Raw genomic sequence first — 18,070 nt, 5'->3', positions numbered from 1 at the left:
TGGTGCCTGTTTTCCTGATGACCTTTTGTATAAAATGGGACCTCTTTATATAAGAGAAGGTTCTACAAATTGCTTGGTCACTTCTCTGCTTTGGGGTCTTGCTGCTCACATTAGCTATATGAGCTTCCTATGCAGCAGTGGATTTGGCTATGAGGTATTTTGAATGATCGTGAGGACGTGAAAGGCACTATATAAAACATGAATTTGTTTTTATGATTGCAGGAGATTGAACAAGAAATAAAATCTCTTGAAGACCTTCAGGATGAACTTGATTTCCGATCAAAAACACTGCAGAGTCGAGGTAAGAAATTTGTGGTTAATGTGCTAACCAATAGTGCTGATTAAAGACTTTGTGTTGAAGTGACATTTTTGCATAGTTGTTTTTTTTTTAGGGCTATTGTTGTCTATAACCTATTTTTGTTTTTTTTGCTTCTCTTTGGTAGAGCATGAAGTGAATGGCTTGGCTCAAAATGAGATTAAACAAGAAAAACTCCATCTCCACAATATGATGCTAAAGTTGGATATGAAAAGAAAGGTTGGCCATGGCTTTGTTAATGCTTTTACTGACTCTGTTAAACATCTCTGTAACAACAGCTTTTTCAATTTTACTTCTGGAATTGAATAAGAGATCACTATAAGCAAATGTGTTTTCAGTCAACACTAAGACAAATTTAACTAAATGGTGATTTATTGCTATGTATCAATTGGCAGTGTCATTTGTATTTGGCCACAAAGTTCAAAACTAATTCAATGGCTGCTGAACACAGAAGGTGGTATATAAAGCACAGCAAGGGTCTGGAAAATGATCCAGGTCTGAATGCATGTTAAACTGGTGATTTGAGAGGTTTGGTTTTTATGTATTCTTTAAAAGAAAACCTGCCTCCCTGCAGCAAATTTCTACTGAATATAAAATCCCAAACTATCGTGCCCAACATATTGAGTCTTACAGGGGGAAAAAAATGCACAAAAGTGACCTACTGCAGTCACTTAAAGCAGAGAAACTAGGTGGGACCTTGAGGAGAAAGGGAATCCAAACTTCACTGTTTGGGTGAGGGCTCAAGGTGTGTGGGTGCAGAGGCTTCCAAGGTCAGGTTGAGCACTGGGATTCAGATGTATTCAGACAGCAATGAGATGGAAGGAGTGAAAGGTATGGTACAGTTCAAGTGGACCTACCTGTCAGTAGCAGTAGACTCCCAAGATCCAGACTAAGTCAAACTGGTTCCCTTAAACTTGTGATGATGGCCTTGTCCTATATGAGTAGCCGGCACAATTTATAAGCTGTGTGTACACTAATGAACTTTGCACAAGTAACATTTAAAATATGTGTTGCATGATGTCTGAGATCACAATATCTATCCAGACTTTTCTGGGAAGTGAAACATACAAAAAATGCAGAAGCTAAAAATATTTGGTGTTCTGTGTGACCCATATGTTAGCCATTTCGTCACATAGCATTTGGAGTTTTTGATCAAATTCTTTCCATAGTACAGAAAACATTTTGCCACATGGTGAATTCCTCAGTGCCTTTTTTTTTTGCTGCTTTCAAAATCGCCACATGTTTCATTGCAGGTGGGAAGGGGGTGGTTGGTGGTGGGGAGGGAGGGTGTGGAACTTGTATCATCAGCAGTAACAATTCTGGAAGATGCATGTGTGTATTTGGGGGTGGGGGAGAAAATACTTGGCTATTTAAGGCAGCATCTGTAGAGTGATCTACCATCATTCCAGAACTGCTTTTTTGACATTCTGGTTAATCTTTAAAACAAGAAGTTAATTTTTTTTTTGTATTGTGAGACTCTCATTATTGATGGTTTTCTAAGACTATCAATGGAGAATATATTAGACAATGCATTTTTTAAAAAATAAATATTTCTATGTGCATGCCTGTTCTTTGGAACAAAGTACTTTATGGTTCTCTTGCACACTTTCTTTTAAAAAGATACATTTCACTGACTTTTTTGTAGGAAGTAATCAATGAAACTGCCTGCCTACTGAATGAAGTGGAACAAATTGAAGGCCTTTTGATCAATGAAGAGTTAGTGGAATGGAAACGGAGACAACAGATTGCATGCATTGGAGGACCTCCTAACACCTGTCTTGACCAGCTACAACAGTGGTGAGCTGCATCAACCAGCTGTGCAAATTTAATGAATGCAAACTGTCACTGCAAATGCCCAACCTTGTGTGGGCACACCAGAAACTGAATTCAACTACTTAGGCTTCTAGACTTGCCAGCAAGATTTTATTTATGTAACTATGAATAAAAAAAAATAAACAGAACATGTATTCAAAGGTTAATCTAAAACAAATTTATGTAGATACTGGAAATCCTGAAATAAAAATGCTGGAACTGCTCAACAGGTCAAGCAGCAGTTATGTGTTAAGAAAACCATCTTCCCACAGATGCTGTCTAACCAGTCAAGTATTTCCGGCATTTTCTGCTTTTATTATTAAAGTACAATTAACAAAGCCTGAATTCCCTGTTGAATCTCCTGAAAATTCTTCCTCTTTCTGTACTCCATTTCCACCTTTCTAGGAAGTAGTAAGTGCTTGAAAATGACTTGCTTGAGGCCTTTTCTAACCTCCCCAAAACAATACATTAATCTCTCATTAACCCTTTAATATCATATTTTCACTGTTTCAGGTAGTGAAACTTGTAAACTTAACCCTATTTTGCAAATGGTTCTTGTATGCACAATATAAAGGATGTTATTGCTGCATCTGTTGTATTTGACTCCATAAGGAAAGTTAGCTGCTCTAGGCTGAGGTTTCTGGCAATTTGGAGGTGGACTGATGCCCTAGCAACCAGGGTTGCCCTCCAAGTTTTTATTGCTTATTTTTGGAGGTTGGGTGGATTGAGTTGGGCTGCTAGCAGCTCAACAGCATCTGAGGTACAAAAAGAGTAGATTTGTAAACTCTGGTTGGTGGCATCTCTGGTGGTTTGATCACTATCTGAGCACATGATATCTGATTCACATGACTGCTACAAAAGGGTTTAAGCAAGGGCCATTGGTAATTTGACTCTCCTTAATTAGTGATGGTTGTTGCTTTTCAGGTTTACATTGCTGGCTGAAAGTTTGCAGCAAGTTCGGCAACAATTGAAGAAATTGGAAGAATTGGAGCAAAAATATTCATATGAAGATGACCCTATTACTCAAAAAAAGCAATTCCTGGAGGAAAGATATAATACTTTGTTTGTCACTCTTATTAAAAGGTAAGAATTCCAGGTATAGCCTGACACTGTCTGACTCTGAAAACTTTGATCTTAATTCTCTCAGTATTAAACATGAGACTTATTTCAGTGTCCTGATGTTGGCTAAACTGAGAAGGAAATTTTGCATGGTGTAGCCAAAAAAAGCTGCTGATTTCCTATGAGCCACTTTGCACTTATGGCAGAGAACCATTTTACCCTTATTGACTATAGACACATTCATCATTAGACCAAGTGTTGGCAGTAAATACACGTCTTGGCAAGTGTTCATTCTTTATTACCTAGAAATTTGGTCCTAGAAATTTGGCCCTCTTCAATGTCGATTCTCTATTGTTGACAATAACTGTTTCTTTTCAGACCATCCGTTCAATAACCTCTTGTACATTACATCTGTTGCACACTACCAGTTTATGCTGGTAGCTTGTATCCCGGCATATTTTTGTTTAAAACTGCTTTACTTCTGAAATGGTCATCATTTAAACTTAAACATTATGAGATTAATTTTCACTGCATTTTTTAGCTCCTTTGTGGTGGAGAGACAGCCTTGCATGCCAACCCATCCACAGAGACCCATGGTTCTAAAAACTGGTGTACAGTTCACTGTGAAGCTAAGGTGAGTTATTTTTGTTTCTTTTTTTTCATAACATTCACCTGATGAAAACTACTTGAGTTTCCCAAAAGGATGATGGTGTGGTATTTTATTATTAACATTTAAAACTAGCATTACTTGCCCTAAAACTTTGGGGTGGGGGGGAAACTTTTTTCTTTGTTAGTAATTTGATCGAACTTTCTTAGTCTATTCTTAATCTATCCAGTCATACCCAGGGACGTGAGCATTAGTTTCTCTATGGGTTTTTGCATCATTAACCTCTGAAGAATATATCTTTGCTCTTCCCTTATTTCCTTTCTTTAGTCTGCATTTCAGTGATGTTATCTGCAAACACAGTGTATGTTTATCTGTGAATGCTGGTAGCATCTAACTCTGCCTTGCCATCTTCTTCTGTCGGACTGTTTGTTTCTCATCCTACATATTAAAGCCATTGTCTTTGTTTCTCTTTTCCCCCACCACACACTGTTCCCCAGCTACTGACTCAATCCCTCCTCCTAGCCACTGTCTGAGACTAAACAAGACTGAAACCTTCACCTATGCCTGTTACCCCCTCAGATTTGACTATTCAAGTGTAGTAGCTGGCCTTGTGCCATCCACTGGTCAACCACTTGTGTCCTAACTTGGACCAAGTCTGGTTTACACATTGCCCTTTATGCTAGCTGTCCTAATTTGGCTCTGATCAAGCAGATTCTGCTTTCTTCTTCCTCCAGGTTTTAACATTTTCATGTGTTCAAATCCCAGGGCCTTGCCCTGCCCATCTCTCATCTCCTTTGTGCCCATAACTTTCTTTTTGATCTTGGCTAACCTCCAGTTCTGGTATTTTACACTCCATTGATTTTAAAAGTTCCGTACTGAGCTTCAAAGCTCTGAAATTCCTTCTTGTGGGTTGTGTTTTTTTTGGTACCATGTTTTCTTCTTTTATAAATAAAACTTTCCTCTTTGACCAAGCTTTATTGTCATCTGCACCAGTGTCTGTTTAAGTGACTTGGTGCTTTGTTTGAATTAATTTGGGAAGTGTACTGTTAAATGTGATTATATGAATATGAGTTGAGGAATTGGCTCTAAAATTTATCAATCACTAAGCAGCATTTGGTAGGTATTCAAGTGGTGGAAGCAATGACCAGATAGAAGTGGAACTGGTTGAAAATAGGCTTTAAAGGAATCTTGTTTGTTTTTAAATTTACAAGATTTTGTGATCACTCTACTGATATTTTGAATGTACTATTAATGTGACATAAGACATCTTTTAAATAACTAAAGGTTGGTGCACAAGAAGCAGTGACTTAGGAATGTTTTTAAAATAACTGAACTGGCTGGCCCACAGAAGGCAAAGAGTGGTTGCTGATGGGTCATATTCTGCATGGAGGTCAGTGACCAGTGGTGTGCCTCAGGGATCTGTTCTGGGACACCTACACTTCGTGATTTTTATAAATGACCTGGATGAGGAAGTGGAGGGATGGGTTAATAAGTTTGCTGATGACAAAGGTTGGAGGTGATGTGAATAGTGTGGAGGGTTGTCAGAGGTTACAGCGGGACATAGGATGCAAAACTGGGCTGAGAAGTGGCAGGTGGCGTTCAACCTAGATAAGTGTGAAATGATTCATTTTGGTAGGTCAAATGTGATAACAGAATATCGTATTAATGGTAAGACGCTTGGCAGTGTGGAGGATCAGAGGGATCTTGAGGTCAGAGTCCATAGGATGTTCAAAGCAGCTGCACAGGTTGACTCTTAAGAAGGCATATGGTGTATTGTCCTTCATCAATCGTGGAATTGAATTTGGGAGCTGAGAGGTAATGTTGCGGCTATATAGGACCCTGGTCAGACTCCACTTGGAGTACTGTGCTCAGTTCTGGTTGCCTCACTACAGGAAGGATGTGAAAGCCGTTAAGAGGGTGCAGAGGAGATCTACAAGGATGTTGCCTGGATTGGGGAGCATGCCTTGTGAAAACAGGTTGAGTGAACTCTGCCTTTTCTCCTTGGCGCGACGGAGGATGAGAGGTGACCTGATGGAGGTGTATAAGATTATGAGAGGCATTGATCGTGTGGACAGTCAGTGGCTTTTTCCCAGGGCTGAAATGGTTGCCACAAGAGGACACAGGTTTAAGGTGCTGGGGAGTAGGTACAGAGGAGATGTCAGGGTTAAGTTTTTTTTTTACTCAGTGGTGAGTGCATGGAACTGCCGGCAACAGTGGTGGAGGCAGATATGATAGGGTCTTTTAAGAGACTTTTGGATAGGTACATGGAGCTTAGAGAAAGGACAGAGGGCTGTGGGTAAGCCTAGTAATTCTAAGGTAGGGACATGTTTGGCACAACCTTGTGGGCTGAAGGGCCTGTATTGTGCTGTAGGTTTTCTGTTTCTAACTGCTTCTGCACCTTTTTTTTCTTACGTGAGAATTTGGAGGCTTGCTTTACATTGTCATGGTGCATTATCTGGTGGAGACCAGACTTTGTCCTATAATCTGTTTCATTGCGAAATGGTTTAACAACATCCCAAATTTAAATCCCTGTGCAATGACAAACGGCAAGAATCAAAACTGCTACTAATGAGTAACATAATGAAATTTATTCATGTAGACTTGGTCCCTTTTTCTAATCTGCCATAAAGCATGTGTTATTTTGCATCTTTTGTTATTTTGTTACAGGCTATTGGTAAGACTGCCAGAATTAAACTACCAGCTGCGTGTAAAAGCATCCTTTGACAAGTAAGTAGATGCATCTTATTTTCATGTGTTTCATGACAAATTTATAGAAGTTATCTTAGCTGAAGATATTGTGTTTAAAATTACTATGACTAGTTATTTTTCATTGTGTGGTACATATCATGTTTCAGCAAGGTTAGTAAAAGTGTGTATTGGCTTCAAAATTTGACCAGGTGATAAGGATGAGAGTTTCAGCATATTCTGCCCATATTAAATCTGTTAACACTTTGCATTTTAATAGTAATGGAGTACTTGGGGAAAATAGTAGGATTGGGCAGAACTAAAAGGGATTTCTGCAAGTAACATTTGCAGAACATAAAACACTACAACATGGTACAGGCCCTTTGGCCCACAATGTTGTTCTGACATTTTATCCTGCTCTAATATCTAATTAACCCTTCCCTCCCATTTCTTTATCATTCATGTGGCTAAGTCTCTCTTAAATGTCCCTAATGTATCTCTTCTCTCCCCCTCCCTCCCCCCCAAAAAAAAACCTCTGCTGGCAGTGAGTTCCACGCACTGTTTGACCAACTTTTGTTTTTTTGAGGTCATAACTAGCAGAATGAGGAAGTAGAAACCATCTGATATCTATTTGGAGCTTTGGAATGTCTTAAGGTTTTTCAAAAAAAAACAAAACTAGAGCTCACAGAATTAGGGGAATGTGGGACCTTGCTTTGTATTGAGGATTGGTTAATGGAGAGGAGGAATAAATGGGTCCTGTTTGGGTTGGGAGTGTGACCAGTGGAGTACCACAGAGATTGGTGTTGGGCTGTCAAAATTTTTGAGGAGCTTGAGCTTAATGTATCATCAAACTGAGATGCAAAACTTGGATGGGTATATAGGTTGCCAAAAGAATGCAGAGAGCCTTCAGGGGAATGTAGATTGAGGGCAGGGCAGATGCAGTATATGTGCAAAATGGGAGGTCATCGACTTCAGTAAGAGAAGTATTTTAAGTGAAGAGAGTGTTGGTGTTTAGAGGGATTTGGCTGCCCTTTATAAACATCTGATTTGTTAATATTCAGGTATAACAGGCAACTAGGAAGGCAAATAGTACACTTGCCTTTTATTGCAAGAGAACCTGAATACAAAAATAGAAGGCTGCTTGGTCCAATTGTCACAACCACACACAACGCTGAAGGAACTCAGCAGGCCAGGCAGCATCTATTGAGGGGAAACAAACAGTTGAGACCCTTCATCTGCAGAATCTCTGTCTTGGTCCAATTAAGGCTTTGATACCTGTAGCTAGAATATTTTGTGCAGGTCTCTTTGCTCCACCTAAGGAAGGAGATACGTGTGGTAAGAGGGACTGCAGTTAATTTTGCCAGTGGGATTCCTGGGGTGGATTTATTTTATGAGGAGAGACTTAAGTAGTCTGGGCTATCGAAGATTAGAAGAACACTGGGATAATGTTTCTCCTGGCTCAGCTGTTTAGAACCAGGGTCCAAAATAAGGGACCAGCCATTTTGGACTCTAGCTAAGAAATCTTCTTTGCAAAGAGGGCTGACTAATTTTTGGAATCCTCTATCCGTGAGGGCTGTAGAGCCTCAGTCACTAATCCTATTCAAGACAAACTGATTAAATTCTAAGGTATTAGGGAACTGAAAGATATGCAGTTTGCTCAGTAAGCTGTCACAAAGGGCCAAACTCTCTATTCCTGCTTTATCTCTTAAATTATACTATTGTGTTCTTTTTCAGAGATGTCACTGAAAAGAGTTCTGTAAAAGGGTAAGTAGTATAATTTATAATGTTAATTTTCCTGATCTTTTTATTTGTAATGACACTTGTATTTCACTTTCCTAATATTACTTCCTCTCTTAGTTTTAGGAAATTCAATATACTAGGAACTAATACAAAAGTGATGAACATGGAGGAATCTACGAATGGCAGCTTGGCTGCTGAATTCCGGCATCTGGTGAGTATCCATGTTGAAAAGCAGAAAATGAATCATGTATTCGGAGTCCTATTCTTTTGCAATAATCTTATGGCAGAATATGCAAAACAGTGCATATCTCATTTTGAATCCAATATGGTGTCTTTTTTATATTGCAGCAACTGAAGGAACAGAAAAATACAGGAAGCAGAACAACAGAAGTAAGTGTCAGATTGTGGAGTGCCTCTCAATATAACTGCAACTGGTATAACCTCCAACTTCAAAACTAATTCAACACATGGACACTCCTTGCCCACTGTTCCAGAATCGATCCTGTTGATTTTGGGTTTGTTTGTTTTTTAGACCCCAGTGCATTGAAATCAAAATCTTCATGTCAATATTACTTTTGGTAAAGATTGACATTGTGTTTAAATCATCAGCTAAACTTTTTTTCTCTTCCATACATGTTCAACCAGGGACCTCTCATTGTAACTGAGGAGCTTCACTCCATCAGCTTTGAGACCCAGTTCTGTCACCAGAATGTGCCAGTTGATATAGAGGTAAGGAGCGTGTACACAGAAATGCACTCTTGTGTGTTGACTTCAGATATGTCATGAACAATTGCAGTAGATGCTGGAAATGTGGACTTCCACTGTACAATATGTTGCAAGGTGATGGATTGAGGTTTACCTGAGTTGGATAAAGCAGAATCTTGTGCATGGTTTTTCACATTGTCTAAATCTTTCCCATATGGGAAAGGAGGTCCCAGGAAATAGCTAAAGATAAGGAACATTATATTTTGACAAGGGCATGAGAGTTTAAATGTAAGGGGGGATGTGCAAGAGCTGGAGTACTGGAGTGAACCAACAGACCCATATAGCATGGCAACAGATCCTTCACCCCAACTAGTCCATGCTGACCAAGATTCCTATCTAAGTTAGTCACATTTGCCCAAGTTTGGTCCATATCCCTCTAAGTTTTTCTTATCCATTTACCTGTCCAAGTACCTTTTCTCAAATGTTAATGTAACTACCTCAACCACTTCTAGCAGCTCATTCTGTATACTGACCATTCTCTGGGTGACAAGTTTGCCCCTCTAGTTCCTATTAAATCCCTCCTCACTCAACTTAAACCTATGCCCTCTAGTTCTCGATTTCCAAAATCGTGGGGGGGAGAGGGGAGCTGTGCCCATTGACCTTGTGATTTTGTACACCTCTATAAGATCACCCTTTATTTTTCCCACACTCCAAAGAAGAAAGTTCCAACCTACTCAACCCCTCTCCATAACTCAGTCCCTTGAGTCCTGGCAACATCCTCCTAAATCTCCTGTGCACTCTTCCCAGCTTAATGGCATCTTTCCTATAGCAGGGTGATCAAAGTTGAACACTGTTCCAAATGCTGTCTCACCAACGTCTTCTACAACTACAGCATAGCGTACTAACTTGATTGCTTGGACTGATGAAGGGCAGCATGCCAAAAGCCACCTTCACTAACCTGTCTACCTGTGATGCCACTTTCAGGGAACCATGTACTCCTATGTCCCTCTGTCTTACAATGTAGTTCACTGTGAAGGAAATTCTACTTTAAATGCCAACATTTTTAACAAAATGGAGAAACCAAGGGATGTTAGGCTTACATCCATGGAAGTTGATCACTGGTTTAAAAAATCTTGAAAATTGGAATTTTTTTTGGCTTCTTTTTGTATATGGAAATGATGAATATAAAATCAGAGCAGTGAAACTGAGTTGGGATTTTTTTTCAAGTCATTGACATGGGATTAAAATTAAAGAGCCGTAAAAACAGGAGGTTATATTTTATTGAAAAGGCTTTTCAGCTTTTAGTAGAGCAGAGAATTTAATCCTCTTTCCTGGATGAGTTTATCCCAGATAGTATCAGGCTTCCAAGTGTTGTTTGAGCTAATGTATCCCACTTAATTGGCACCTCATTCACCACCCTCCATTCATTCTCATTACCACCAACATGCTGTGGTTGTGATGTAGAGAAGTGTATTTATTGTTTTAAATGTCTTGCTATAAATTTTGTTTTGGAGCATGAGATTAAAGCATTTGCAAATAGAGACTTGGAAAGAATGCAAGAGCAGAAAAATGGGATTTGAATCTTTGGCACTGATATTCGATGTACTCTGTGGTCATATGGCTGCCTTTTTGTTGCATTATCTCTTCACTTTGAGTGTAACTGGGTAACTTGTACTCCAGGATTAATATTTCATTTGGAGTTCTTTTCTAATGCAGACAACATCATTGCCTTTGGTGGTGATATCCAATGTGAGCCAACTTCCCAATGGCTGGGCCTCCATCTTGTGGTATAACATGCTCGTAAGTGAGTCTAAGGTAAGCATCAGTGCAACCAGTTTTAACTTGTGTCTACAAAGAGTCATTATTTATGTAGGTTGAATTTAAGTGATGGGTAAACCTATCTGTCTTTGTATTGACAATGTGGAGCTTTGTCTATTAGTAGTGGACAAGAAATTTGAAAGCCTTGCATATCCAAAGTATAATATTTGGTCAATAGGTGAGGTGCACCAACACAATAGGAAAAATAAATCAATTTGATTGCTGAGGTCAAGTTGATATTTTATTCTAGACACTTTTTAATGTGAAGTTGATGGAAATTTGAATATTGGCTGCTTTATAGTCTCCAGAAATCTGATCTGTGTTTTTATTTTGATACACACTATTAAATCAGGAACCCTTCTCCCTCCTCAGTGCCATCCAGTAAATCTTCCTCTGCGATGCCTTTAACTGGGTTTTTAAAAAAAACTCTGATGTACCTTTTGAAATAGTAGCTATTTGGCTTAATGATAAATTAAGTACATTAAACTAAGATAAATTATAATGATTAATATGAATGATAAACTAGGAAATTGTGTAACATTTTTAAAATGGTCAAATTTGAACAGTCATCATAAAGCATGTTATCTACTTTAAGTTTTGTTTCTTCCTCAGACCTTGGGCTTTTTCTCCAACCCCCCAGCTGCCACATGGAATCAGCTCTCTGAGGTATTGAGTTGGCAGTTCTCCTCTGTCACCAAGCGAGGGCTTAACAATGAACAGCTCAACATGCTTGGAGAAAAATTGCTAGGTAAGATCTTGAGAATCGACAGTTAAAGGTATAAAAGGGGGAAAAAGCATTGTTTTTTTTCTTGTTGAGGTGGTCTGTAATTCATACGGCCTGATGGAGGAATGAAATCGTCCACCATTCCTCTGAATTACTCTTACAGTTATGATAGCCATTGAATTGAGGGGATTGTTCTTCCAGGATAACTGAACCGAAACATTTGAAGATATCGAGACTCTTCAACTCCAGTTAGACACGAGTCGTTTCACTACAGTTGTTTGGCATATGCGTCCTCTGTCAGTGATTGCAAATTTGAAGAAATCTAACAACACTTTCTCTTGTATTCAAAGATATTTAAACATTCCATTTTCTAATTGATGTGCAAGCTTAGAAAAGATGGGCTACCACGTCTTAGTCATAAATACTGAAAACATTAGTAACTGTGCATTGCCTACATCTTTCTGTGCATGATCATGAATATTCAATGTTAATGATCAACACTGAACATTGTATTCAATTGGGTGAATTAATATTTAATTTTCCTCCCATAGATGTTGCCTGACCCGCTGAGTTTCTCCAGCATTTTGTGTGTTGCTGCACTTAATTTATTGTTCTTCCCCTCCCGTCTTGTTGTCAATTTGCAGCTGTGTATTCTTTAAATTTTAAAGTGTTTTAAGTGGATCTAAAAAGAAAGATCATTAATGCATCTTTTAAATACACAATTAGGACTGTAAATTATAGAATGCAAGAACTTTTCAAGCATATTCCCAGAGGAACGGAGTTGACGACATAATATTGCTCTGTTTCTATTGAGAAACTTTAGTCCAGTTTTTTTTGATTTTTTTTCTTTAGCTTAGTTTGGTTTGATATTGTTTTTGGGGATTTTTTTCTTTTTATATTTTATAATAAATCTTTTTCTTATTCATTCACAGATCGTTGGATCTACAGATTTTTTTACTTTATTCTTCTTTATGATTATCCATGTCATGATTGTTCTTCTGATCTTTGTATTACATGTATAAACATATTAATCTGTATTAATTTGAAGACTAATAAAAAGATTGAAAAAGAAAAAGCATATTCCTCTCGAAGCTTTGGAGACAAAAATGGTTAAACCTCAAATTTGTCTGTCTGTCTTTTAGGTCCAAATAATTGTTTCAATGAGAATTCAATTCCATGGTCAAGATTCTGCAAGGTAACCAGTTAACACCTCTTAAAGTTAGTAACATAGAATCTCAAAATTTTGGCATTTCTTGTGTTCTTAATTGTATTCTATTATTACTTCAGGAGAATCTGAATGAAAAACCTTTCTCATTCTGGCTCTGGATTGAAGGGATCTTGGAGTTAATTAAAAAGCATCTTCTGCCTCTTTGGAATGATGGGTAAGAATAACAGCACTGAACATAATGTAATGGCAAGCTAGTAGTTTTTGGACCACATTACCTTTTTGAAAAGCATAAAATAACAAATAAGCATAAACTAAATTTTAGTTATAATTTTCAGGTGCATCATGGGATTTGTGAGTAAGGAAAAGGAACGGGCCTTGCTGAAGGATATGTTGCCAGGTACATTTTTACTGAGGTTCAGTGAGAGCAGCAGAGAAGGTGCCATCACTTTTACCTGGGTAGAGACTGCACCAAATGGTAAGTGGATGAAATTCTGTCTCTGTCAGTCACCATGTTTTTATTTTCTTCAAAACTGCAAATTGTATGTGGTTTAATAGTACTTGATATTTCCAAAGTATAATTGAGTGGATTTATTGAGTTAGCCCAATATATGGGATTGAGCAAAGTCTCCTAAATTTTTCAACCTGGGATCTGGATATCCAAATGCATGATTTAAAAGGGCTAGTATGCAGATATGAACAGTATTTAGGGAAGCTAACAGCAGCATTGTTTATTGCTACTTTTGAATTCAAAGGTAGGGAGCTTGTGCATTGGTGAGGCCACATCTGGGGTATTAGTCTCCTTATTTAATGGAGGATATTCATGCATTGGATGTACTTCAGTGAAGGTTTAGTAGACTGATACCTGGAATAGGAAGGTTGTCTTGCAGGGAAAGATGGACAATCTAGTTTCAAGAGTGTGGGGATTTGATTTAAAGAAAAGATCCTGAGGTTTTTGACATATAGACATGATGTTTCCTCCTTGGGACAGAATCTGGGGTCACATTTCCAAAAAAAATTAAGGGTTGTCCGTTTAGGACAAGTGTTTTTTATTAATTTTTTTATATTGCTATGACTGGCATGAGTCTTTAGAGCTCTGTTTCTACCACCTTTTTGAGGAAGAGTCTTTTAATTTTATTAAAACGTATAGTAAAATGGGCAGAAAGGTTACTGTGGGTAGATGGGAATGTTGAGATTCCAACAGGTTCAGCTGACAGCTTCTGGATAGAATTTTGTAATTTAATGTTTTTAAATGGGTTATTAGATAATGTAAAAACAAATCTTGAAGTAGGATGGGGTGATTTTGGTCCTGCTTCTCTGCTCCACCATTTTAGTAAAGTTAAAGATCTTTTATGTCAACACCACTTTCCAACAATGATGCCATGTTCTTTGATTTCACCGCGCCCCCCCATATCCAAAACAGTCCTGTCTTGAATATATTCCATGCTTGGGCCTCCACAGCCCTTGGGTAGAAAACTCCGTAGATTCATTATCTTATGGGTGAAGAAAACTAAAATGCTACTCTAGTTTGTTTTAACTACTTGATTGACTTATTAAATTTTGAAGTGTGTAATGTGTTCAGTAGTTTTGCATAAATGCAGTTGTATTTTTTTCAGTGGTGGGGGGAGAGATACTGATGGTTTCAGCTGTCTGGGAGCATGACTGAGTAAATATTTCTAATCATTTTAGTGATGGAAGGTCCTGTCACTGTGGAGAATTTTCTCAACTGGTTTCCACAAAATAAACCTTTTTGTTTTGAACACTTTAAGTGAGGATTAAGGCTTATGGAGAAAATGATCCTGGAGTTGAAATAAAACCTTTGAAAATAATTAAAGACCCAAGCTCCTTTTATTTACCATTTTACTATTTGTTAAAGTCCATTTATCACCTATGCAGTTGCTTTCCTTGTGATTCACTTGAAAGGTTGCATATTGGGCTGGGACACTGATTACAAACTACTGGATTTTCACTGGGCTTTGTAAAAGGTTGCAGAAAATGGTACCTGTAATGCTGCTGCTGGTAGGTTTTTTCATTGCACCTGTGCATACATGTAGTTGTGCATATAATAATAAACTCAGCTTTGACTTTTGACTTTGACCCTTTTATCCCATGAATGTAGGAGTGGAGGAACACCATGATCAGCATTTGGATACACCTGCCAGTTCTGGCTTTAGTGAGAATGGGCTTCTCGGGGTGCATATGGATCCCACCAGATTGCAGCCTTTACCACAAGAAAAATGGGCAACATTTATGAGGGTTATATTACAAAGCAGACAAAAGAAAATTTATAATTACTTCCAGATTTGCATTGGATTTTAAAAATCCAAATGATAGTGAATGATTGTATTCTTAAATCTTAAGAACTGAGGACCTCGTGCACAAAGGCAACTACACTTCAATTTGAACACCAGCTTTTTCCCTTGTTGTATTCAGTTGGTTCTAGATTGTTTTTAAAAAAAAAACAAAATTTTTTTAAATCCAAATGATACTGAATTATTTCAAGAACCTACATTTGGGGGAAGGAAAAGCTATAGTTGAGTTCATGCTGAAGTACAGTGACTTTAAAAATAGGGATTGAATTATCAAAACGTTCAATGTATGAGTATTGAGGATTTTTGAATTTGGAGAATATTTTTAAGGAACTTTATTTTAAAAATACTCATGCACTGAAATTCTACTAGGTTCATACTGGCCCATTTGTTTGGCTATCTGCTTTTTTATAAATTTGCTGCCATCCGATTTATTTTACTTATTTCTCTTCCCAGCTGAGCCTCAGTTTCACTCTGTAGAACCATACACCAAGCATCAACTATCAGCTGTCACCTTCCCAGATATCATTCGCAATTACAAAGTAATGGCAGCTGAGAATATTCCTGAAAATCCATTGAAGTATTTGTATCCTGAGATCCCCAAAGATCAAGCATTTGGGAAGTATTACTCCAGGCCAAAAGATCGTAAGTATAAATAAATCCATGTCTTGAGACCAATTTCTCTTTGTAAACTTTGACACAAATGTATTTGTATTTAATGACATTGGGCTGAGAATCAGAACTAAATATTATATAACATTTAATGTTCTATACAGAAACTAATGGGACTTGACAAACACTAACTCCTGTGTTGTATTGATGTGAAAGTCTCACTGAAAAATCAACCACTACCAATTGTGGGTCAAAGAATTTATTATAAAATTACTTCTGGATTTGTGCTAAAAATCCAAGCTAAAAATTTCCATTTCCACAAAGCAAAAAGTCCTCATGTCATGACTGAGCATAAGATTTTAGACCAAGAATGTCTTCATGTGACACTTATATTCCCTAGATTTTCCATTTTGATTTTTTAAAAAAATTATTGAATATCTTGGCATTCATTCAAGGGGAAACACCATTCTTCCCCTTCCTCCCACTGATCATGCACTAAAGTTGTTCTTGTCCCTGTAAAATGATTCAGATGTACTTTCCTCCATGATGCTTATTGGAAATCCCATCCCACACACTCCTCCTGACCATTGGGCTTAAACTTGACCAGTGCTGCTTTGATCCTGTCTGAGTAGTGCTTTTTGTTGATGTGGTTGTCCAGTTTGATTGGTTGCCACTGTAAGCAAGCTTGGGAGATGAGGTTTATGGCACTGCTAAGCAAGGTGGAGGTGAGCCCATGAATTTCAGGAGTACTGATTAATTGTCAGTAGGTAATGTAATGGAGATGTGGTGCATTGAACAGTTGCAGAATTTCATATTGCACTTAGGATCCATTCAGCCATGATCATTTCTGAACATACTGCAGCATACAAGTCTTTGGGGGCTAGAGTCCTTTATAAATCACCAGGGATATTTGCTCCCACTGCATTTCAAGAGTTTGCCTCTACTGCCATGGGCTGACTATGCACAGTGGATTGTCCACTGCCACCACCCCTGCCAGTTTTTGTTGGGTCTTTTGTTGGAACACCATATCCACTGCAGCTACAACAGACTACATTAAAACTGCAGGCAGGCTTTAGGTCTGGCTAGTCACTAGCAATAGTACTATTACACTTAAACATGCTATTTACTCAACAGCAACAGCTAGGTGGATGAATAATCATCTACTAGAAGCAGTAGGTTGAACCTGTACATCAAGTGCTGTGCAAGTTAAATTGGAAATTGTCTCATTAATCATACACAAATCCTTGTTTCATTTCTTAGCTTCAGAGCCTATGGACGTGGATGATGCCAAGACGAGTGGTTACATAAAGACTGAACTAATTTCTGTTTCTGAAGTGTGAGTAACCTTGTTAACTCTGCTTTTTCCTTGTTGTTTAAATGCAGATTGTTTATAGTGTTCATACTTTCTTGTAGCCAAATAGTACAAATTCTAAGTACAAGATATTTGAAAAAGAACACCTCTCTTTGGAAATTGGCTGGTGATTGTTGAAGTATTAAACTTGCTCTTTATCTGTAATTTAGTACAGTAAGTTTATAAATAAATGTAACTGATCTTGCTACTATTACAGGCACAAGAAAAATGTAACATTTCCACAATGAGACTATAAAGCTTTTTTTACACCAAAGATGGTCACTTGGAGTAGATATCTGGAAGTTGTGAAAATAACTTTAGGTTGTGGGTATTTGATATTGTGTTCCAATAATTTGATATTGACTCAATGATACAAAAGGTTAAGTATACCCAAGATAAGCTGAGCACTGCAAATGTTGCTGCTTTATTCAGGATTTGCATTCAATGTTGTAATTTCAATTTTCTTATTTTGCTCACTGAATAGAGTGGAGAAAAGGAATTAATGTCTGTGGAGAACAAAATGAGTCAGTGACCATTGTCAGAAAGGGAAGTAGTATGCCAAGGACCAAAAGGGAGGCAGCTGGTGCTGATTAAGAAGATTGAGATTTTAAATGGCAAAAGGAATTATGGTCTAAAGCAAAAAAGCTTGTTTTAGCCATTGAAACAACTAGTAAGGTCATTCTAGAATGTGGGCAACTTTGGAAGATCAAAGCCAATGGAGCCACTTTCTATAACTGCATGTGTTTAAAATCTCATGAGTCCATCACATTCAGGGGATCTGCCTGCTGTTTATTTAACTTGTTTTTGAAAGTTTAAATCTTAGCCCCTCTAGATGAAAGTGCTCATCACAACTTCGGTACACCATTTTGAGCTGTGACACTTACAATTTATTTGGGATGAATTGGGTAGATAATAACACAAAGGAAATTAAGGGATTTTTGTTTGAGGTGTCTGTGTTTGCAACCAGACTAGGTCATGGTGTACTTTCTTCTGGCTAGTGGAAAGAATAACTCCTCCAAAGAAACACTGGAAAACTGGCTGCAAAACTTTGCATCATAATGCAGGAGTAATTGGATTGGAGACTATGGGATTGATTTAATTAAAAAGTCTTTCATATTGGGATATAGAAGGACTGTTCAATTGCTTGTCTATTTACCAATCCACACA

The 18,070-nt window shown here is 37.9% G+C and overlaps 1 protein-coding gene across 1 annotated transcript in view; it reads left to right on the top strand.

Moving 5' to 3' along the window:
* LOC127578174 (signal transducer and activator of transcription 1-alpha/beta-like) overlaps window positions 1-18,070 on the top strand; it is a 37,067-nt gene that overhangs the window by 10,355 nt on the left and 8,642 nt on the right. Inside the window, exons 6-22 of the mRNA XM_052029819.1 lie at window positions 223-301; window positions 444-535; window positions 1,962-2,113; window positions 3,053-3,211; window positions 3,729-3,821; window positions 6,462-6,521; window positions 8,214-8,243; window positions 8,337-8,430; window positions 8,568-8,609; window positions 8,865-8,948; window positions 10,641-10,739; window positions 11,355-11,490; window positions 12,609-12,661; window positions 12,754-12,848; window positions 12,970-13,109; window positions 15,397-15,585; window positions 16,813-16,888. Coding sequence (XP_051885779.1) covers window positions 223-301; window positions 444-535; window positions 1,962-2,113; window positions 3,053-3,211; window positions 3,729-3,821; window positions 6,462-6,521; window positions 8,214-8,243; window positions 8,337-8,430; window positions 8,568-8,609; window positions 8,865-8,948; window positions 10,641-10,739; window positions 11,355-11,490; window positions 12,609-12,661; window positions 12,754-12,848; window positions 12,970-13,109; window positions 15,397-15,585; window positions 16,813-16,888 — 1,673 coding nt within the window. The remainder of the gene's footprint in view (window positions 1-222; window positions 302-443; window positions 536-1,961; window positions 2,114-3,052; window positions 3,212-3,728; window positions 3,822-6,461; window positions 6,522-8,213; window positions 8,244-8,336; window positions 8,431-8,567; window positions 8,610-8,864; window positions 8,949-10,640; window positions 10,740-11,354; window positions 11,491-12,608; window positions 12,662-12,753; window positions 12,849-12,969; window positions 13,110-15,396; window positions 15,586-16,812; window positions 16,889-18,070) is intronic.

The sequence above is a fragment of the Pristis pectinata genome, chromosome 1 (genome assembly GCF_009764475.1).
Source record: "Pristis pectinata isolate sPriPec2 chromosome 1, sPriPec2.1.pri, whole genome shotgun sequence".
Lineage (NCBI taxonomy): Eukaryota > Metazoa > Chordata > Chondrichthyes > Rhinopristiformes > Pristidae > Pristis > Pristis pectinata.
This window is presented reverse-complemented; position numbering and strand designations above follow the sequence as displayed.